Source organism: Schistocerca piceifrons, chromosome 2 (genome assembly GCF_021461385.2).
Source record: "Schistocerca piceifrons isolate TAMUIC-IGC-003096 chromosome 2, iqSchPice1.1, whole genome shotgun sequence".
Lineage (NCBI taxonomy): Eukaryota > Metazoa > Arthropoda > Insecta > Orthoptera > Acrididae > Schistocerca > Schistocerca piceifrons.
Window position 1 is genome coordinate 570,688,388 of NC_060139.1, and position 24,049 is coordinate 570,712,436.

The 24,049-nt window shown below is 41.0% G+C and overlaps 1 protein-coding gene across 1 annotated transcript; it reads left to right on the forward strand.

Annotated features, from left to right (window-relative positions):
• The first annotated feature begins 1,825 nt into the window (after positions 1 to 1,825).
• LOC124775594 lies at positions 1,826 to 2,755 on the forward strand. Its single transcript, XM_047250425.1, has one exon. It carries the CDS (start codon positions 1,826 to 1,828, stop codon positions 2,753 to 2,755), a length of 930 nt encoding a protein of 309 aa, XP_047106381.1.
• Positions 2,756 to 24,049: the final 21,294 nt, after the last annotated feature.

The following is a 24,049-nucleotide window of genomic DNA, read 5'->3' on the forward strand; positions in this document are numbered from 1 at the left end:
TGACTTCCTGACACTTAAATTTATATTCGATGTTAACAAATTTCTCTTCTTCAGAAACGCTTTCCTTGCCATTGCCAGTCTACATTTTATATCCTGTCTACTTCGACCATCATCAGTTATTTTGCTCCCCATTTCTCCTGATAACGACGTCCTCTTGAGTAGTCCCCGCCCGGAGATCCGAATGGGGGACTATTTTACGTCCGCAATATTTTACCCAACAGGATGCCATCATCATTTAACCATACAGTAAAGCTGCTATCCGTGCAGTAAAAGTACCTCCCGAGGCATGACGTTGCAATTTATTACTTCTTTGCCACTAATGGTTTTCGACACATTTTAGAGACATTATGCACATATACCAATGAGTGTAGGTGCAAAATTATACATATCATTCACCTACAAAAGGTTCAGGATATATGACGTCATAAAGAATGAGGTGCGTGAAAAACCGGAGCATTGTGCCTGACGTTGAATATTCCTTCTTTGCCACTAATTCTGTTCGTAATACATTTCGCATGCGCTGCTAAATGTACCTACAACGTTATATCATCGTGCGACACAGTACAGAACATATGACCTCATGAATATTAAAAGACCAGACGCCGCGTGGTACGAGCTTTGACGCACAGGTATAATCTGCGTTTTCGTTTGCTTGTGTAACGATCCTTTTGCTTTCAGTGAGTCACATTGATTAGCTTGACATTTTGCTCTTGTAGCGGTAATGTTGAACACTATTAATATTAATAAAAAGATGTAGTTAGATATTCGTTAATATTAATATTTTCTCCTGATTTACGTAGGAATATCTATCCTACGGGAAGTGAATCTGGATTACAAACCTTTCGATTGACACAATTCCTAGCCAAGTGGTGTTCAACAATGCATTCAGATTTCTTTAGCGATACTATCTCCCAAATTTGTATGTTTTTGCAGCCATCGATGTTTGCCCTAACGAACTGCTTATTGTGTAGCAAGATCGGTTTTGAATGAAAGAGAAAATAACGTTTGCTTGCACAATTCTCTGTATTGAACCGTACAAAGGAATTAAGAGCAATTACATTAACAGCTGGGCAAGTTGGAGAATTTCACATTCTTCCTTTTCTCAGTAGTAAATGGATATATGCAGTATTACACTTCCACTCTCGTGGAATAATATTAAAGAGAAATTTGATATTGAGAAGCAGTTATTATATAGTGCTAACTTCATTTCACGATAAAGATGAGGTCATAACAGCGGAGTGCTATTTCACCGTTATTAAACGTAGCCTGATACTTGTTATTCGATCTGTGCCATACAGCGATATCAGATTAATGAAAATCGTTGGTAGCGTTTGTTTTAAGGCCAGGGCAGTTGCTAAGCAACGTCGTATCGTCAGCGAGGAACTTATATGGCTGAAAAACTTTTTGTTAGCGGGACACACTGTATCCACGGGGGATGACTTAAACCTACTGATCGTTTCGTGGTCTCCCTAAGATGACAGGAAGATATTAGAGAATAATTCGTTACAAAATCTCTCAGGGTGTTAGAAGTGTTTGCTTGTGTACGAAAACAATCGTTATGCCAATGGATGACGTACCTTTCTGCATAACCCCAGGAACGTGCTACAGGCTGTGGCAGCTCATGGGCATTGCTCCAAAAACCAGAATGCAAGAGGAACCCCGCTGGTGTATTAGTAAATGCCTCGGCAGTTACCTTACAACTTCATCACCATCGCTGATCTTGAGTATCACAGTAAGCATTTTGAATTTTTGTATATCTTATTACAAAATATACCCCAACATTCCGAAAATCACAATGTTTACAGATGTTCTGTCGAAAGTAGTCATGCCTCTTAGACTGATTTCAGGCTTTTTCACCTGTTCGCTCAACGAACTAAAATACTACAAGGGTTTTCTTGATGCCTTGGATCATATTGACGAATTACTGGCTCCAAGCATTACAAATGAAGTGATAAAATTTGGCTATATGACTGTTATAAGTGATGTATTTATGGCCGTGATCTTAATTCTCTCCTCATTTATGACGCTTGGAAAGAGTTTCGGTCAACTTATGATTGTTCAGGTGTTCGTAAACAGTTGGGTTATAATCTCTGATTTATTTCTCAAGCAGCAGTTTCTTCTGTCTGTGCTGGAACTGTGGACTCGGTTCAGAACACTGAAGGCTGTCCTAGTGGAGTCACTGTCGCCACTGGGAGACCCCAGACTGTCTCAGCTGCTGCTTGGCTGGAGCCAGAAACTTCCACATGTGGAACACAATGGCAGACTGCGAAGGCTACAGCAGGCCCACCTGCTGCTGCAACGTGCTGCTGAGCTGCTGCAGGCTCACGTGTCTCCCACACTCACCTTCCACGTTATGTACAGCATGCTGGGCTGCATCTACAGCAGCTACGAATTGCTCGTCATGCTGGTGGTGCCCCAGGCAGTAGATAATGTACTGGCCATAACATCTGTAAGTTTTACCATCTGCTGGCTGCTCAGGCACGTGTTTAATCTGGCAACGATGGCGATTGCGTGTTCTGCGCTGGAAGAGGAGGCTGTAAAGATGGCCGAGTTATTGAGAAGGGCTGCAGGAATCACAGAGACCTCCCCTGAGGTGAAGGACTTCCTGAGACAAGTGGAGCGAGGGCTTCGTCCTGTGTTCTCTGCATCTGGTTTGCTGAACATCGACCGGAAATTGTTAGTGACTACCGTCTCTGCAACAACCACGTACCTTATTGTGCTGGGTCAGATTGGTCTTCAGTCAACATTTGGGTAAGTCTGTTATTGATAAACATGTCCTTGACATGCACCGATGCACAAATGCCTCCTTCGGTCTCCTCTACATACTATAAACGATTCTAATTTCTTTTATATATGCATATATCCATGGTTACCTGTTATAAGTACTTTCCATTTGGCTGTCACTAGTGTTGTTTGTATTATTAGGACCAGCCTCATCACCAATATCTGTGGTAAAGCTGGATGCAATTATGACTGTAGTGCATAGTAGTCATTACTGAAGTCCACATGCATGTACAGTCGAGTTCAAAAGTATCCGAACGACCTGAATTGACTTTCGCCTCATTCGCATGCAACCCACATAACGCAACTGTCTAGCAGGTCCTCTAATCGCTCCTCGGTACAGTCGTTGGACTATTGAAAATGGTTCCATCAAGTCACCACTAGAAAACACTGCTCTGTATCGCAATAACTCAAGATGTAAAGTAATACCACGATACTACAAATATCAGGGAACACCTTATCACAGATAAAACTGTCCTTAAGGCTTGCAAGCTCACATTTATTACAATAAATGACATACCTGAAATGTTACCACTCTCATTATTACGTCAGATACGTAATGCACGTAGTAAGTTCGTAGTATTCATGATTTCCTCTTCAAAGTAACATACCATACTTATTATTTAACACAAAATGACATTGAAAATTTAAGTTATTCACGAGCAGCTAATTGAGAATATGTATGAACTTCAAATGACACGACGAACCGTCTCGTTCTTCATATGGATTCAAACCCAGGTCATGCAGGCTAAGCAAAGATTTCGTGACTGACGGTAACTCACAGTTATTCCTGACAGGGCACACAGAGAGTGATATATCTTGGTTTTAGACAGTATCAGTTAGCAAATATCAACTTTAAATTACATCACGTAAACATTTTTAACGTACGCGAATTCCCACCCAGCATCAATTGTCCCTGTTATGAGAGATGTTAAATGTTGCTTCTTCACAAGTGACTTACTTGAATTGCCGTGAGGTAAAGCTTTGTGTTGAGCAGGATTCGAACCCAGAACCTATTCGGATTCCTATCGAAGCACAATCAATTATGACATATTGGATTTTCTCGGCAGTAACTAGATGTAACTGAAATGACGGGATTAAATATTAATTTTTTCGTTCCCAGGACTCCAACCCGCCACCTATCACTGTTATATTCTATAGAAAACGAACGTTAAACATGAGTTTGTTACCCCAGCAGCCACATGTGAGCACGTTTGAACTAGAAATAATATGACGAAGAGTTCAGTGCTGACTGGCAATCGAACCCCACACATATCGTTGTTGACTACACACAAAGAAACGTCAGCTACAGAAATTTTTCTCCACGAGCAGCTTGGAATAACATCCTTGAACTTACAGTGATCAAGCAAATAGGTCTATGTCTCACTGGGAGCCAAAAACGCCAGATATCGTTAGTGTTGACAACGAATGAAAATACATTAAAAATCAAAATTATTATCCTCCAGCAGATAGGTGTTCTCATTTTAGAGCTTGATAATACATAATGAGAACTTAAGTGCCTGGCCAGGATTCGAACCCATTCACGCGCAATATCTAGAGATGCTGAAGAATATGCAGTTGTGAACAAACAACATATCACAGTCGAGCTGTATTGTCACGAAGAGATCAAATTCCGCGTTGAGGGCGGTGTGAGTTGTATTCCCAGTTCAGAGCCAATTTTTTCGACATACAGAACCTCAAATAAAACATGGAATAAGTGTCCTGTGACCCTACATAGGGTTTGTATCTTCACTAGGAATAAACAGCTAGTATAAGGAAGGTTACTGGTGATAGAGTTTCTACATGTCACCACTCCTGACTTTATTGTGGTTCAACCGAACGTCTAGTTGGTAGAGAAGGAATATCATGTTTAATGTGACTCCCAGACCACAATGCCATTATACCTTCTTCACTTGGCTTACCCAGAAGCAAATAGAATCTGTCTATTCCTATCAAAAACCATCGGCAAAAGTTGGATTCAAACCCAGACCATAAGTATATGAACCTATCATCAATCCAACAGACCACCAAATCTTCTTCTCGGTGACTCATTTTTCTATCGTAACGCCGTTGTGCCACACTGGTCTAGAATTCTGACACACAGGCGCCCTTTAGTGGTCTGCAGCATGTTCAGTACATTCATTTACTTGGTTGACCGAATCGCCATGAACAAGCTGCCTCGGCTACGCAGTGTATACATTGTACTCTATCTTGTAACCGCCAAAATAAAATCATGTAACTGCCACCTACACAGAATTACCAACAGTGTAGGATACAGAAATTTAAATGGGAAATGTTCCTTTCCACTTGAGCTAATCTATTACGATATCTGTTTGTTGAAAACGTCGTTCAGTGCAAAAGAAAAGCTGTAGCTGTCTGTCTCTCAGAGCTCTAGATCCGTCCATATGCATTATCTCAGAGCACTGTGGAATGCAGAAGTTCTGGAGCAATTGTTGTTGACTTCTGGAGCTGCTGTAGGTATGTGTCAGCTAGTAGCGTCATGGTAAGTGTCGCGAGTTCGAATGTATTCACCGCTGCATTTTTTTAAACGCATTACTGCTGTCTGCTGAAGTTATCAATATAATGGAACTTTGAACATAATTCCATTCACTTCTAAACCCAAAATAGTCGCATGTGGATAAAAGGCTAGCTTCTGCGACATTTTTTTCTTTTCAGGTTTAATAGACGGCCAGGCAGCACATGCATCTCGAAACTTTTGTATCATCTATGGGGAGAGCGCATCGTGCCAAAATACGTCAGGAAAGTATTTCCTACATTCGCTGCCATGTGGTAGTGGCATCGTATTCTTCTTCAAACCTTGTTTGACGGCCTTAACTCGGAACACGTCCTCTACATGCATGTAAACAGTAAACTGCTTGTGCACTGTCAAACTGTTAAAGATTACATCAGAGAATTCGCATATGTCGTTAATGATCAATTTCTGTCTCATGTTTACTATTGTTTCAAGAACACTAAAAGAAACCTTACGAAAATTGTGCACTGTATTACAAGAAATGAAATAAAGCTACCCACGATAACCTTGCAACGAAAGTCTGTTTTAATAAAACTGAGTCTCTGTACACAAGCGTGCCTCTATCGGCACGAATTAGTAAAATACTAATTTGGACTGGGTCTATGTTTAATTGGTACGCAACAGGGAATAACAATATTAATCTGCTAATAGTAAACTGCAGAAGCGTCTATAGAAAGGTCCCAGAACTGCTCTCATTAATAAACGGTCACTATGCCCACATTGTACTAGGGACAGAAAGTTGGCTGAAACCAGATGTAAACAGTAATGAAATCCTAAAATCATATTGGAATGTATACCGCAGAGACAGGCTGGACAGTGAAGGGGGAGGCGTGTTTATAGTGATAAGAAGTGCAATAGTATTGAAGGAAATTGACGGAGATCCGAAATGTGAAATAATTTGGGTGAAGGTCACGGTTAAAGCAGGCTCAGACATGGTAAGTGGATGTCTCTATAGCCCCCTGGCTCAGCAGCTGTTGTGGCTGAGCACCTGAAGGATAATTTGGAAAATATTTCGAGTAGATTTCCCCACCATGTTATAGTTCTGGGTGGAGGTTTTAATTTGCTGGATATAGACTGGGAGAGTCAAACGTTCATAACGGGTGGCAGGGACAAAGAATCCAGTGAATTTTTTTAAGTGCTTTATCTGAAAACTACCTTGCGCAGTTAAACAGAGAAACGACTCGTGGCGATAACATATTAGACCTTCTGGTAACAAACAGACCCGAACTATTTGAAACAGTTAACGCAGAACAGGGAATCAGTGATCATAAAGCGGTTACTGCATCGATGATTTCAGCCGTAAATAGAAATATTAAAAAAGGTAGGAAGACTTTTCTGTTTAGCAAAAGTGACAAAAAGCAGATTTCAAAGTACTTGATGACTCAACACAAAAGTTTTGTCTCAAGTACAGTTAGTGTTTAGGATCAGTGGACAAAGTTCAAAACCATCGTACAATATCCGTTACATGAGTATGTGCCAAGCAAGATCGTAAGAGATGGAAAAGACCCACCGTGGTACAACAACGGAGTTAGAAAACTGCTGCGGAAGCAAAGGGAACTTCACAGCAAACATGAACATAGCCAAAGCCTTGCAGACAAACAAAAAATACACGAAGCGAAATGTAGTGTGAGGAGGGCTATGCGAGAGGCGTTCAATGAATTCGAAAGTAAAGTTCTATGTACTGACTTGGCAGAAAATCCTAAGAAATTTTGGTCTTATGTCAAAGCGGTAGGTGGATCGAAACAACGTATCCAGACTAAAGGCCGAAATACTAAATGTCTTTTTCCAAAGCTGTTTCACAGAGGAAAATTTCACTGTAGTTCCTTCTCTAGATTGTCGCACAGATGACAAAATGGTAGATATCGAAATAGACGACAGAGGGATAGAGAAACAATTAAAATCGCTCAAAAGAGGAAAGGCCGCTGGACCTGATGGGATACCAGTTCGATTTTACACAGAGTACGCGAAGGAACTTGCACCCCTTCTTGCAGCGGTGTACCGTAGGTCTCTACAAGAGCGTAGCGTCCAAAGAATTGGAAAAGGGCACAGGTCATCCCCGTTTTCAAGAAGGGACGTCGAACAGATGTGCAGAACTATAGACCTATCTCTCTAACGTCTATCAGTTGTAGAATTTTGGAACACGTATTTCATTCGGGTATAATGACTTTTCTGGAGACTAGAAATCTACTCTGTAGGAATCAGCATGGGTTTCGAAAAAGACGATCGTGTGAAACCCAGCTCTCGCTATTAGTCCACAAGACTCAGAGGGCCATAGACACCGCTTCCCAGGTAGATGCCGTGTTTCTTGACTTCTATACAGTTCGATACAGTTCCCCATAGTCGTTTAATGAACAAAGTAAGACCATATGGACTATCAGACCAATTGTGTGATTGGATTGAAGAGTTCCTAGATAACAGAACGCAGCATGTCATTCTCAATGGAGAAGAATGATTTCAGGTGTACCGCAGGGGAGTGTCGTAGGACCGTTGCTATTCACAACATACATAAATGACCTTGTGGACGACATCGGAAGTTCACTGAGGCTTTTTGCGGATGAGGCTGTGGTATATCGAGAGATTGTAACAATGGAAAATTGTACTGAAATGCAGGAGGATCTGCAGCGAATTAACGCATGGTGCAGGGAATGGCAATTGAATCTCAATGTAGACAAGTATAATGTGCTGCTTATACATAGAAAGGAAGATCCCTTATCATTTAGCTACAACATAGCAGGCCAGCAACTGGAAGCTACTAATTCCATAAATTATCTGGGAGTACGCATTAGGAGTGATTTAAAATGGAATGATCATATAAAGTTGATCGTCGGTAATGCAGATGCCAGACTGAGATTCATTGGAAGAATCCAAAGGAAATACAATCCGAAAACAAAGAAAGTAGGTTACAGTACACTTGTTCGCTCACTGCTTGACTATTGCTCAGCAGTGTGGGATCCGTACCAGATAGGGTTGATAGAAGAGATAGAGAAAATCCAACGGAGAGCAACGCACTTCGTTACAGGATCATTTAGTAATCGCGAAAGCGTTACGAAGATGATAGATAAACTAAAGTGGAAGACTCTGCAGGAGAGACGCTCGGTAGCTCGGTATGGGCTTTTGTTGAAGTTTCGAGAACATACCTTCACCGAGGAGTCAAGCAGTATATTGCTCCCTCCTACGTATATCTCGCGAAGAGACCACGAGGATAAAATCAGAGAGATTAGAGCCCACACAGAGGCATACTGACAATCCTTCTTTCCACGAACAATACGAGACTGGAATAGAAGGGAGAACCGATAGAGGTACTCCGCCACACACCGTCAGGTGGCTTGCGGAGTATGGATGTAGATGTAGATAGATGCTGTGTCATACTCAAGAGGTACGCAGATGTGGCATTTCATAAACAAATTTATGTACTCCTAGAAACCCAAATTTACTTTTCAGTAGTGGAAAGAGGCGTTACCTGTTGGGCAGCATTGTAATTTTTTCACCATTGCACTATGAGCCGAAAGTATTTTCTTACGATTTCCTTATCGATGTTTGATCTGCCTGCTTGTAGCTCTTTCACAAAAGGGATAAAATAGTTGCAGTTAGTGTGATTGGAACCGCTAACCATAACACACTGTTTTTCACAGGTCAGCACAGGAGAATTCGTCGTCGTTCTAAACAGACAGTTTATAAAACCATCGAGAACATCGAGTTCGCCACAACAGCTGGGGACAAGAAGAATCGCATACCAGTGAAGAGTGTTGCTGCTGCCGCACTTGTCGACGGACCTTATGTTTTCTGTGGTTGTAGACTTAATTTTAGTATTGACATTAATGATATTTTCTCACACGGTAATGGTTGGCTCACTGTAGCCATTGTACGTGGAGGTACAGGAGTACCTAGTGTTCCTGGTCTTGAAAGCAGAGCTAGCGAAGAGGTTTAAGTCTTGCCTTCCTATTACAAGGCGAACAGTGTCTAGAACTGGTAAACCTCTCTTTAAAGGGCGAGATTAGTTGCAGTTTCCACGTGCAACAAATTTCGTGGTCCAAAAACCGTAAATTTACAATCTTTTTTTACACCTCAACCGATAATAACTCAGATTATTCAATGGGAATGACAGGAAAAATCAAGCGAAATTTGACGCATAATTCCGTGTACACCAGGAAGTAACTCGTCTATCACAGAGTTGCCAAACATACATTGCCTTGTTGCCAAATCTCAGTTACAGTACCAGCAGGAAGAGGACGAACCGATGTGTTCCTACAGCGTTCTGGGAAGTGACCATAGTTAGCGTCTTAAAGACGCAGCTGCCACGGCCTGGAATAAGTAATTCATCTGACTCGCATTTCTGTAAATAGGTTTAGGGATTGGAGCGTAGTCACTAATAATACTCAGAACTGACTGCAAACTAGGCATCATAAATCAGTAACTCTCATAGTTGTTTTTATATTCCTTTCGTAAGTATACCCAAAACTAAGAAACTCGTTCACGGACGTTTTCGTTACTGGCCTATAGTCGAGCACAACAAACAAATAAAAAAAGATTGTGTGTGTGTGTGTGTGGGGGGGGGGGGGGGGGCGAGAGAGAGAGAAAAAATGAAAGAGAGAGAGAGAGAGAGAGAGAGAGAGAGAGAGAGGGAGACAGATAAATATAAAAAAGAAAGAGAGAGAGAGAGTAAAAAATTGTTGTAAAGAAATTGAATCATGGTATGTAAAGAAACGTTTCAGTAAAATCATTACGAAAGGTCGTATTCATGATCTATGGCACATGTATTAATCTAATCAAATCTAATCTAATTTAATCATATCATATCGCTGACTAGCCATGAAGAGTCAGGAATTACTCAAATTTTCGCCAATATCAGTAAGCAAATCTAAGTGTGAAAATAAAAGACGACAGTGTTGGTAATAAATCGGGGCTCCTATCAAGACCCTTTCGTCCCTACCTAACCACGAAATATGTCTGATATACCTCCATTCAGAAGTAACAAAGAGTGCATGCATTTAAAGATGAAGCGCATGATGTGAGTACTGTGACGGAGATACGAACCCAACACATAATCGGACTGTTAACTAAATAAAATCAATTGTTACATATCGGTTTTTGTTGCCAGCTGCTAGGTGCTAGAATCTAAAGTAAGGATACAAATTTTTGAGCCTGAGCGACAATCGAACCTGTAAGGGGTCCGTAGGCCCTTACTATAAATTTGCACTTTGCACAGGTCGATGGGGCGAACAATCGATTATGTCATGTTGCGAGAGCGAGTGTGGAGTTGGGTCAGTGCCATGTTGCAGGTAGAGGTGCGTGGAGGCCAGTTGTTGTAATGCAAGGCTTTAACGACAAAGGGAGTTGCCATCGCCGTGGTTAGACCTCTTTGTACTAGAATAATATCGGGAAAGTGAAGAAGTATAATTACGGAAGTGGTCAGTGATATTTCTAGTGCCGATATTTTGGTTTCGCGTCTACCGCGCCGGCATCTCCTTGGATTGCAGTGTTGGATTGCAGTGTTGGATGCAGTGATGGATTAGCGTGTGACGATAATGGAAAATGCAGAAGCCTGTGCTGAGATTAGCCGTAATTAGATATATATGACGAAGGCAGTGGCTGTCTCCTCCTTTTTGTGTTTTTGAGACGAATATAGGTTCGTAATTAGTGAAACTGTGTTGGTGTTTTTCTTGTTACCAGACATTTCATTATTACAGCATTTGAGAAGGACGAACTGGAAAGTAACAACTTCCGTAGCAGTCAATTACGATTGCCAGCCCCATTAGGTACACGGTCACATTAATAATAATTATTGGGCTGCTATTCGACCAGATCAGATCAGGTCGGCTAAAATAAACGGAGGTGTTACACCTTATCTTACCGTGAAAGGATAAGTGCAATCTTCGGACGAATCGTAAAGAACAATAGGCAATTTTATATTGCTTAACGCGAGAAAATATTTTTTCAATTTCGGATCAAGACAGAGCATAAACTTTAAAATCGCGACAAGAAACAGTGCATTTTTGAACAATACGAAGTAATAGCATCTTACGATTGTGAATAAACTGTATTTTCTTGCCATATTAGATAAGAGTGATAGTGTCGATAAACTGTGTTATAATGTGCAAACGCGTAAATTCGCGCGAAAAACTGTGAAAAGTGAACACCAAAGAAAGACACGTGTGAACGTTACAACAGCAAAACGAACTAAGAATTCGTCACGGAAGCTTTTAAAGAAGTATTTAGTAGTAATATTATGACCGAAATTGCTTTTTGAATAGTGAAAATCGAGCAACTTCAAGTGGACCCATAAACTGTTATGCAGGCGACAATATATGTGGCGATGCAATTGTTGAGGGACGTCACGCAGACCTGTTAGCAGCTGCGCCAAAGAGCTTCGATCCGCAGGGGTGATTTCACATGCCATCCCAACTACCTGTGCAAGGAGTAGGTCAGGCGCAGACGCACTACACTGATACCGAGCGCCAACTCGGCATCTAGCGGCCGAACTACAAACTACACTCGCCTGCAGCGCCACGAGGCGGCCGACTGAGAACTATGACGACTCGCCACGGATCTTCAGCGTGACTTCGAGACACCGAGCGCCAACCCGGCATCTAGTGGCTGAACTACAAACTACGCCCGCCTGCAGCGCCATGGAGCGGCCGACTGAGAACTACGACAACTCGCCACAGATCTTCAGCGCGACTTCACGCGGCTCCGGCAGCAGTACAGCGCCACGCCCACTTCAAACGTCAAAACATCGTGACTCGTGGTAACGTCAATTAGTGAGTGAAGACGACTGGTTAGCATAACATTAAATTGCAGTCTTCACGATAAATAAACAGTTTTAAACTGTGTTTCACCTTAGGAAAAGTGCCCAATTACAGTAATTCCCGAAAAGTTTGCAAAACATACTGTGAACTATAGCATACTTATTGATGCATGCTGCGCTGTCTAAATGGTGATTATACAAATATGCTCATTGTTTTTGGGGATTTTACATTTATAGATTTCATGAATGGTGTGATTTATCTTATTTAAAACATTTTACATAAACTGTGTATGTGAAAATCGATATTTGAAATTATTAGGTTTTGAGAGTCGTTATGTTCAGTATTCAAACGTATTGTGTCAATTTTGGGATTAACTGAAGATACTGCAGTTACTGTTTGATTAGTTTCGCGGTAATTAGGAGTGTTTTGGGTTACTAGAGGTTATTTTATATTACTTGCCTGTGCATTAAAAATAAACCAAACATGTCTACTGAAGATAAGCAGGTTTGTGAGGCAGTAGCTGAAAGGAAAGGGATAGGACAGGAAGACAGAGATGATTCAGGAATCAATGATTATAGATTGTCATTAGAAAGCCCATTAGCACATTCAACTAGTTACCCCGAGACACCGGGACAAACGACGAGAAATAAGTCAGTTTCAGAGGGTGCAGATATGTGGTCGATGTTGGCAGACTTGCTAAAGGAAACCAAGGCATCATTAGAGAAAGGTTTGCAAGAAACTATAAAATCATTTAAGGAAGATTTACAAGAAACCAAAGAAAGCTTAGAAAAGTCATTTAAGGAAACTCTAGCACAAGAGATCAAAACATCGCAAATGAAGATAGAATATACTCTGAAGAAGGAAATGCAGGAGTTACAAGAACGACTGAAGATGGACATTAACGAGAAGGAGAGTAAGCTACAGAAGAGCATAGACCAAGTCCAGGGAGACGTGGAGAAGATGGAAGGAAAGTTAACAAAAAAGATAGAAGACGATATTGAAGAAACTAAAGCCGAATTGGGAGAAAGGATCACCAAAGTGGAAACAAATTGCAATCATCTAATCGCCGAGGTGACGCAGATGCAGAAACAATGCAATGATGCGGTTAAGGGGATAGGAGATAGGCAAAACCAACTGGCTGTCAATCTGAGAAATACTATAGCCGTGCAATGAGAAGAGGATAACAAGAGGGTTGCAATGGAGGTCAGGCAATTACAACAGGGAGTGCAACAATTGGAGAGCAAGACAGAAGAAATTGAGAAATGAATTAGCAAAGCCACTTCAACCGTTGGGGAAGGTGGAGTCATTACCTTGATGAGCAGTGATAATCGGTACGTCCAAAATAATACAGGGCAGAAGTTTAAACCGAAAGGAGGATTGCACCCAATGAATGGCAACGGTCAACAGTTTCACCACAATCATGGCAGAGATGATGATGATAATGACAGGAATTATGAGAGAAGAGATGATACACAAAGGGATCAAGAGGTACGAATTGAAGAAAGTTAGGTGTAGGGAGCCAGCAACTCTTTTGCTGGTATACCAAGTGGCGACTGGTACACTCCCAGCTGGGTGAGACTTTATTTCTTATTTCAAGTTTCACTCCTCTACCATCTTTCTCTATCCGTAGGTTAAGAAAGTTAGTGTAGTTCTTAGAATTGGTAGTGGTCATCCAAGTAATTCAGTCAGGAACCATGTAGCATATTTATATTTGACTTAAAATAAGGATAAGTAGTTACTGTTGATGTAGAGTGTGAGATGTCAGAGAATCAATAAGTCAAAAATCAGCTTAGTGTCAGTACATTGCAAAATTATTAGTGCCAGAAGTAATAAAGGGAGAACCAGATCAGAAATTTAAGGTTTATAAAATGTGGTGGGAAGCTAATTGGTCAACCAAGAGTTTGTGTAATCTTATAGAGTTGTTTTATGAGGCATGAAAAGATCAAGGAATTGTAAGAAAATTGAAGTAATGTATCAGCTTATAATTAAGATGAACATATAAAGAAACAAATACATGAGGAGACAGTTGTTCGAATAAATGATGTGGAGTATGATGTACGGAGAGGCCAAGGAGCCTGGAGTAGTATTTTTATGTAGATATTGCAGCGAATATGGAGGGTTGATGTAGTTTGAAGATGTATATTTATTTGCAGTTGAAGTTGCTGTTAAGTTGAGGGAGTTATATGTAATGAAGTGTATTGAGTATGAGATGTTTGAAGTATTGAAGTATATAGAGGATTGATGTGGGTTGAAGATATATATTTATTTGCAGTTGAAGTTGCTGTTAAGTTGAGGGAGTTATGTGTAATGAAATGTATGGAGTATGAGATGTTTGAAGTATTGAAGTATGTCATTTAGCACATGAGCAACATCTGTTTGCAAGTTATTTGTAGGTATACATGTTTATCTGAAGTATGCTGAATAAAACAGAAAGTGTAACTCATGAGTAATGAGTAATTCATGTATCCAATTAGCTATCAAAGTCAATTATTGTTATACGTAGGTCAAGCTTTAGAAGCAGAATTCTGGCACTGTGTAATGAATAGTAAATATCCATATAGAAGATTTGGATTAATGTCAGTATAACAGGAAATATTGTACCTCTCATCTAAGCTCTCTTGATAACAATTCACATATGGCAGTAATGTTTGGCAAAATAAAATAATCAGTAGTTTAAAATTTTTCATTGGGTGACCACATTAGTTGTAGTGTTGCAAATAGTTATGTAAGACATACTTAGTGTTATAATGGAGCATTTAATATTATGGAATCTGTAGAGGTATGAGGGATTGTAAAATAATTGCATAGGTCAAGGAGTAAATGCTGTATTTAGTTTTGATATTCAATTTTGCTTATGTTAAAAACTCAAATGGATAAGTTGTGAATTTCTTCCTTAACTTTGTGTTGACCAAGTGAGTTATAGTTAGAGTGATAGTAGTATGGACGGCAGGAACCCCGCTGAAAGGACGGCATACCAAAGGGGTAGCTGGCATTCAACTAGTTTGTTTTCTTGTCTTTGCTGTAGCAATTTATAACAAATATGTAGTTAATGAATCGTACAAACCTTTGAAAATGAAGATTTTTGGTAATTGAATGTAAGATAAGTTTATAAAAATATTTACCATGTTATGTTAATTAAGATAGATTGATGTGTGTTACATTCAATATGGACTATAGAGGATTATTGCTGCTTGATAAAAAAATTGTGATTTGGACAATGCCATGTTTGTAAGATGTAATAACCTTTTGTAGAATATTATTGTGGAGGCAGCCAACTACCGGAGTCGAGGGATTATTTGGTGAATTGTAATTTCATTAATTATTTACACTGTGTGTTTTGTTCAGATGTAATGATATCTAATTTCCTTGCCGGTTCTTATACGCCAGAGGCTCCAAAGAAGTTTTCGAGGGCGGGGATGTAAGGGGTCCGTAGGCCCTTACTATAAATTTGCACTCGGCACAGGTCGATGGGGCGAACAATCGATTGTGTCGTGTTGCGAGAGCGAGTGTGGGTTGGGTCAGTGCCATGTTGCGGGTAGAGGTGTGTGGAGGCCAGTTGTTGTAATGCAAGGCTTTAACGACAAAGGGAGTTGCCATCGCCGTGGTTAGACCTCTTTGTACTAGAATAATATCGGGAAAGTGAAGAAGTATAATTACGGAAGTGGTCAGTGATATTTCTAGTGCCGATATTTTGGTTTCGCGTCAACCGCGCCGGCATCTCCTTGGATTGCAGTGTTGGATTGCAATATTGGATGCAGTGATGGATTAGCGTGTGACGATAATGGAATATGAAGAAGCCTGTGCTGAGATTAGCCGTAATTAGATATGTATGACGAAGGCAGTGGCTGTCTCCTCCTTTTTGTGTTTTTGAGACGAATATAGGTTCGTAATTAGTGAAACTGTGTTGGTGTTTTTCTTGTTACCAGACATTTCATTATTACAGCATTTGAGAAGGACGAACTGGAAAGCAACAACTTTCGTAGCAGTCAATTCCGATTGCCAGCCCCATTAGGTACACGGTCACATTAATAATAATTATTGGGTTGCTATTTTTCGACCAGATCAGATCAGGTCGGCTAAAATAAACGGAGGTGTTACAAACCGCACACCTACCGTCCTTCTTTATCATCCACTAATGTAGAACAAGTATTAATTGCTTACTCACCAACAGTAAGATGTTTGTGTCCTTGACCAGAAATAACGACGCCTATTACGACTGTTGTCAACACATGAACAGACATTTAAAAATAGTATTGGTTAAAAACAGTCTTGGTTGACATTTTATTTTTTTTTTATTTTTCAACTAAGCGTTTAGCCATAATTAAGGATCTTCACGTTGATCTTAATTTGGTATTGCTGAGAACGATTCTTTAGACAGTTTAGCCAAAGGACGTCTTCGAATATATCAGGCCAACATCGTCTTCGTTAAACTCAGTAAAAACGTTTCTAGATTGACGCGAGTGACTCCAAGACCTGCATAATGCGCCCCATTCACAGGAGCGAGTAACAGAATAAGACGGAGGTCAGGTAGTAACCACAATGCACCACAGCGTCGAGTGCTAGTACTCACGCACGTTAATTTTCACTAGCAGGCTGGTCTGCACGTGAAAATGAAATTTAGAATATTTTTGTAGTGGATCAGGATTCCGACCCACATACTTACCTTTGGAGGAGGCCTAGAGAACACTGCAGTCTTGGGAAGAGGAACGAAATAATTGAACTATACTGTTTCGAGAGATTCAGATCCTCAAAAGAGGAGATGCGAATTCGAATCACAGCACAGCACCAAATTTTTCAACGTCGCTAGTTCAATCAAGTAAAAGGGAAATAAGAGCCCTGTTCCTTTAAATGGTTATCGGTTCATCAAAAAAAGTAAAATGATCTAATGTAAGTAAGTTTAGTGGCGACAGTGTTTCTGTTTACCATGACTTTCGCCTATGTCATTTCCCAACATACACCGGCTCTGCCCAGTTGGTAATGAGGGAACGTGATGTTTTATGCGGATTCTGGACTATAACGTCTGTCTCTTGAGGTTACCAGAGGTAAAGTAAATCTGTTTGTGCGTCTCAAAAGTAAATGCCTGAACCCACGCATTGCACCTGCGATAGTTCGTTCCACCAGATCATTGTGGCCACATTTCCCAGCCCCAGGAGTGTCCTGTAACGGATGATGTGCTTATCTTACAAAATTAATCACGGTGGAAAAAGTGCGAATCTATTAAATGGTTAAGTAGAAGCAAGCTTCTGACGTGGACATTATGCTATTCTAATGTCAGCAGGACGTAAAGACTCTTCTAGGAATCATAGCCTCGATGTGAAGCCATTTTAAAATTTTCACTAATTCAGCAAATTTCTTAGTTCGATAAAATCCACTGTGAAGTGTGAAGTTACCGGATAATTCGATTATTACCGCCATTATTACTATCATTTTCTTCATACCGCTGCTGGAATACATGTGCTTGTAGACCATTTAATGCCTTTTGGTCATTATAGAAGTAGTTGCCCAAGAACAGGTTCTTTCCCTGTCTATTACTCGTAGATTACATTAAAACTAAAGTAGTTGAAGAAATTCTAGCTCAGAGTGTAACCGGTTTAAGTAACCTTTTGTAGCGAAGACTGTTTGCCAGTGCTCTTTCTCACCGGAAGATAGGCAATTCCTTCACTGGGCTCCATAAGTACAATGTAACAGTTATTTCTGTGTATATGCAATGCATACGGATTGTAGAATTTAGTGGTGCTCTCTCTTCTACTTCTGTATACAACATGCCTGACATAAACGGGCCGTTTCTCATTACAGGCCCTGGGCAGTGTAACATCATACTGACAACAGTAATGTGCTTATTCTGACAACTTCATTGTTCGTTTTACCTGATGTTCTAATCACTTAAATAAAACAACATGGCCTCCCAGTGGGAGACATTTCGCCCCTCTTTTCCTTCTGTGAATTTTGTCAGTAAGCTTCTCGCCTTTCAACCAGCGACATGCGGCTGAGTACGGCCGGTAAACGATTCACAAAACACGATTTAGTGCCGTTAAGACGATTTCTTTATACATTGTCGTAGCTGATGGAATTTAGTTTATTCTTAAATCGCCTTATGCAGCAACGTTCACAGATATCTGAAATAGGAAAATCTCTTTATCCAGGTACGAAGGTTGTAAAACAAACTTCCCACAGTTTCTGTCAGGTTAATCTCTTCGTCTGATAGCACTGCATAAGTATTTTGTCTAAGATGTATCACAAGTAGTGTTCCTACAGCTGTGGGAATCATTGGTTGAAAACGAGTTTAACACCAGTGGGTACAGTACTGGTAAATATTCAAAATAATTTTTAACCTGAGTCTGAGTTCATCCACAAACTGAGGTGTACTTATAATATTGAAGCTAGACTGTGTATCCTTCTCTTCCTTGAGTGGGCATTGGAAGGCGTTAACACACCCGTATACAAAACTATTAATATTTCGAACGCTATAATTAACATTGCTCCCATAAACAAATTTTTATTTATTTCTTCTGGGTCGTCAGCGTGCAATATGTGTTGTAGACCAAAACATTGACCGCCGATTCGTTCACGTAAGGTGGACAATACAGTCGTGCTCCCCTCAGAATTCTATGTCAGGCAATATGCTCGATCTGGCTCCCGGAGGAAATCTTGACTGCAGTCTAAGTAAATCACCCATGACTGCGACAGTAGTCTTGAGGTACAACGCTGGACTAGCTAATGCGACGACTTGCTACCAAAAGTACATGTCGACAAATTTTTTATCGCCCTTTCATCCCGGTGCTGAAGTTATGAGTGTAATTCAAACTAATCTACAGTATATTTCGCTTTCTGTCACACTGGCATTAACAGGTTGGTTCAACAATATTTTAGCGAGAGATTTCTTAGCCGACCATCTGCCTCTGAACACCGCATGCGTCTGAGTTCTCTGGGACCCGTTTTCTGCCTACCGTCAGAGGCTAATGCCTCGCCTTCTGCCGACAAATTCTGCTCCACTCCTCACGCTCGACGGTGCAAAATGCTTTAATGTTGTTTTGTGGTGACCCATAAAATCTGTCTACTATTTGTGTTTCACGTTCGATAGCAACGGAGGTACAAAACAATTTTTATTTGATGAGAATTTTATTACACTAGTATGCAATACACCGATTTGTCGCAGAATTAATTTCAGTATTTCTGATCCAGTGCTCTATAATTGAAGCGTCCTATCTGTATCTTTTTCCTTTCATAGGAGATTCTTCAAATAATATTTTTGTCCTGGCTTCATATGTGTTTGTCAATGCACAGAGAGTAAATGCAATGTAATTTGTTTGGTTTCATTCTTTGATTCCCTACGGTAAATGGATGTGAACCTGCTCTATAGATACTCAGGCAAATAGCTTCTTTTGAGGTCCATACATTAATTAATGGAGAGTTGAACACTGTTCAAAAGTGATATTTAAAATATTCAATCGGATTTAAGACGACAAAATTGCCCATATCTGAAATTACCCAGAGAAAAAGTAAGTTGCTAGAGCCTCTGTTAGCAAATGTCTGCAGAGGGGTCCTAATTGCTATCGTGGAAATTTAGCATAGAGGCCCGATAGTAATATAGAGGTTCATTTCCTCCATACTTATCATCCTGGCATGTGAGTCTTAAGTGAAGAACAATATTGAAATTCGTATCGTTGACGGTCGATTCGAATTTCTTCAGACACGCTTGTATTGTGAAGCAGCTTGTCAGTCAGAAAACCGAGATCTATGACCATTAACACAACTTACTGGGTCGAGCTCCCAAGAGGACTGATGTGTAAAGGTTTTCTTCCGATTTCGTTAAAGAATTTTTTCTGGAAATTCGCAGCTCCATTAAATAAATCAGAAAAGAAAGCTCACATATGCTGTCCTATACCACGGTTAGAATTGACGACTAACTGAGCCATTGTGACACGAGAAACTGGCTGTACCATGCGGCTACGGACACACTGCTGCCAGCATGCCACACTCATCATGGTATTGGTCGCTCAGCCTCATAACGCATCGTGAAAGATAATAAAAGTTGTCACTTATGTGAAGAATAGCATTTCTTTAGCCAAAAAATTGAATTTTCATTCTCAGTGTCTTAGTTTACATGAGAATTATATAGCATGAGCCATTCAAATGGAAAGGGAATATCAAGTGAATTTAGAGAGTCAATTCAGTACCATACACAGAAGTGATGGCACTGTCACAGTGTTGCCAAATGTTTGTGATGATGTTGCCAATTCTCATTTGTGCTAGGAACAGCACATAGAGGTATTCGACTGAAACATAGCCATGACCAAGATTGTAACTGGCGTCGACAGCATCATCGTCTACCACCTTGACAACTCGAACGGTGACAATGCTCGGCCAGTTACTTACGTTTACAGGTGTCAAAGCTACAGCATGAAAACACAAAAATGATAATAACCCGGAGATCATTAACTTTGGAACCCATAGTAAAGTAAAGCAGTCATCAGTCGGAAGATTAGTTTGAACACCACAGTGCTTTAATAGGCACGGTCTTGTTGGAGGCCGTATGCCGTTGCTTTCCTCCGACATTCGAGTTGACTTACCTAGCCAGTTTATAGGGGAATCGACAGTTTAATGAGGCCTTCGGACCACAGTGCAACTGAGTATTTTTCACATCACAAAACACTGCCCGAGGGCAAATATGCGTAAAAGGGCACATAAAAATTATGGAATTTACCAGGGATCGAACACGAGACCTTCGTTTTCCTAGTCTTGCTCCTTACCATTTTGCCACCACCGAGGCACTACAATTGTTTTCGCCTGGCCTTAACATTACGGATCTCTCGTTTGTGCTTGCGTTGGCACTTGCGTGCCCCTGCACCAAAGTAAATACAACTGAATTGAATGTAGTGCCTTCAAGTTTGCATAAACAGAAAAGGAGAAAAATTAAACAACATAAATGGTCTCTCTTTGATGCTTTAATCTTCATTGCCATTATGCATCGTATGAGAAAAAACGTACTCTTCATTAAAATAAACATCTCCGTCTTGTTATGCAAATATTTGCGATTTATTTTACATTCAAATTTCACTGACGAAATTAAAATAGATCTTCTTTTGTTCGCAGCGTCTTAATCGCTGAAGAAAAGTTAAGCTGAAATTAAAGAATATGTCCTTTAAACAAAGTGTGCTTCCTATTAACACAGTCGACTCAGTACCGTGTCCAGTTCCCATCCTCTTCTACAACTGCATTTAATCGCCGGGAACGGAGGCAACAAGCTTCTGATGAATCTGTCACTCCGTGACATCTCTTCCCACTCAGCGTGAACTGCTGCCGACAACGCTGCCTTGGATGTCGGTGCAGGTCTTTTGCTCCTAATAATTTTTTCCATCTCTGCCCACACGTGCTCTATGGGATTGACGTCATCAGCTTTTGGAGGCCAGTCTAACAGCTCAATGTCTCCTTCATCTGAAACCAGTGTCTTACACGATTGGCTGTATGAACTGGGGAACGGTCATGTTGGAAAATGATTCTACCTCCAGGAAATCGCTGGCGAACAGAAGGAAACATGATTTCTTCCAGTATTTAGCAGTAATAAGCACTACAAAGCGGACGCTCAAGTTCCCACAGCACGCCGCAGCCATTTGCTGATATCCAGCCCCAAACTGCGACAGACGTCCGACCACCCCTTGCCTCTGTTGGACATATTTACGGTCGTATCTCGTTCCACTTGGTCGATACACATGGACAGAGCTATTTAGAGCAGTTGAAAATGCCTTCTCGTCGGTAAATATAACTCGGTCCCAGTACGAAAGCGGCTTCCTTCTGTAGGCCAGTGCGAAATTTAACCTGGCAGCCCTATGTTGCTCTTTCAGCATTTCCTTAACAGCCGATTTCCGTCCACACCTTCCTTGCTCGTTGAGCCGACGACGTATAGTCGACCGGCTCACTGTTAGCTGCAGGATGTTTTTAACTTCTCTGCTACTCCTGAAAGGGTCCTCAACACTGCAGCGGAGTATACGCTTGTCTTCATCCTCTGTGGTAGTCCGTGGGCGCCCAGAGCGACGACGACGGTTTACGTGGTCTTCAACCTCCATCCTCTTCACCCAGAGATGAATAGTGGATTAGCTGTATCCCAGAACACGGGAAATGGCACTGATACAGTACCCGTCTTCATAAAGCGCAAGGATACGACCTTTCTCAAACTCACTGAGCTGTGACATGTCGCCTAGACAGAAGTAAGAACCGACTCACAAGGCAACAGGAAACGAAGTGCCACACAGGAAGCAGGGCACTCGCACGAGCATCGACGTCAAATTCATTCCCGATTTCAAACTTTCAATACTGTGACACACGGATTATATTCACGATTTCACTGGAACATTTAGATCAATATCATTGAATCAATGCTGTTACAGGCGATCCAGTTACAACAGATTGGTGGGTTCAGTTTATGGGTATATCTGCCAAAATCACTAGTCTGAAATTTTTAAGGAGCTGTGTTAGATGACAATTTATAGTTGTTCAACAAAATTCAGGTTAAACATATGTTTTACTCGTAACTATTATTTCGAAGGAACGAACATGTTTTTGTACAGAAGACTAATGTGAACTGTGGCGTTCAGTGTATTCGAGGTATTGCATACGTTGCTGTATGTCACTTAGAACGCTTGTCGTGGGGAGCAAGAGGAAACAGTCTCCACAAACATCCGATTTGCAAATAAGTGTCACAAGGAGAGGATCTGACAAGTGCGCTACCGATTTTTATCAGATATTGCAGGGATGTTCTAGCTTTCTGCTATACACTCCCTAGCATCTGAAAAAATCGAGGCCAAACTTGAGGACGGGCAATCGTATTTTCAATACTGTACACCGAAAGAGCGTCTACAAATAAAACATTTCATTAGTACATTACAACTTCCAGCCGTTACGTGGTAGCGAAGTGGTAAATGGCATGAGTGGGAATACAAAGGTCTCGGGTTCAACCCAGCTCAGTACCACGATTTTTAAAGCCACTTTACACTTTTTTCACCTGGGGCAGTGTTTTTTGATGTGAAAAATGCCGAGTTGCACTGTGGTCCGAAAGCCTCGTTAAACTGTAGATTCCCCTATTAACTGGCTAGGTAAATAAACTCAAACGTCGGAGGAAAACAACGGCATACGGCTTGCAACAAGACCGTGCCTATTAAAACACTGCGGTGTTCAAACCAATCTTCAGACTGATGACTGCTTTACTTTACTATGGGTTCCAAAGTTAATGATCTCCGAGTTATTAACATTTTTGTGTTTTCATGCTGTAGCTTTGATACCAGTAAACGTAAGTAGCCAGCTGAGAACCGTCACCGTTCGAGTTGTCAAGGTGAGACGATGATGCTTTCGACCCTAGTTACAATCTTCGACATGGCTATGTTTCAGTCGAATACCTCTATGTGCTGTTCCTAGCACAAATGAGAATTGGCAACATCGTTACAAACATTTGGCAACACTGTGACAGTGCAATCGCTTCCATGTATGGTTCTGAATTGACTCGCTAAGCCGCGGTGTGGCCGAGTGGTTCCAGTTCGCCGGTGGACGGCGTGGAGGTAGGACGTAGTGCGGTGTGCGCTGCGCCGTCTGTGCTTCCGCGTGGTAAGTCTTGCGCTTCCTGCGGCTTAAAACTCTGTTTATAGAACACTTCGAGAAGTAATGAGTAGCATGCAGTGATGGCTCAACCGAGTCGAAAAGATACGTTGAAACTTACCTTTGATCCTCGATATGCCAGACCCAAGTCGTTTGAAGTAGAAAATTGGTTAGAAGAAGATGTGAAGCTCTCCTTTAATGATGTAATTGGGATTCACCTGTCGATTGTAGCTTGTGTCGTGTTTGTTAAAATGCGTAGTTCCGAGTTGTGCGAGAAAATAGTTGAGTCTTCTGGAGGTGTCATGAAATTTAAGCACTCAGGTGGAAACGTTGGTGAAGTCACCGTTGCACTTGCTGGTTTTGGCATTCACACGATTCGAATCTTCGAGCTGACTTTTGAGAT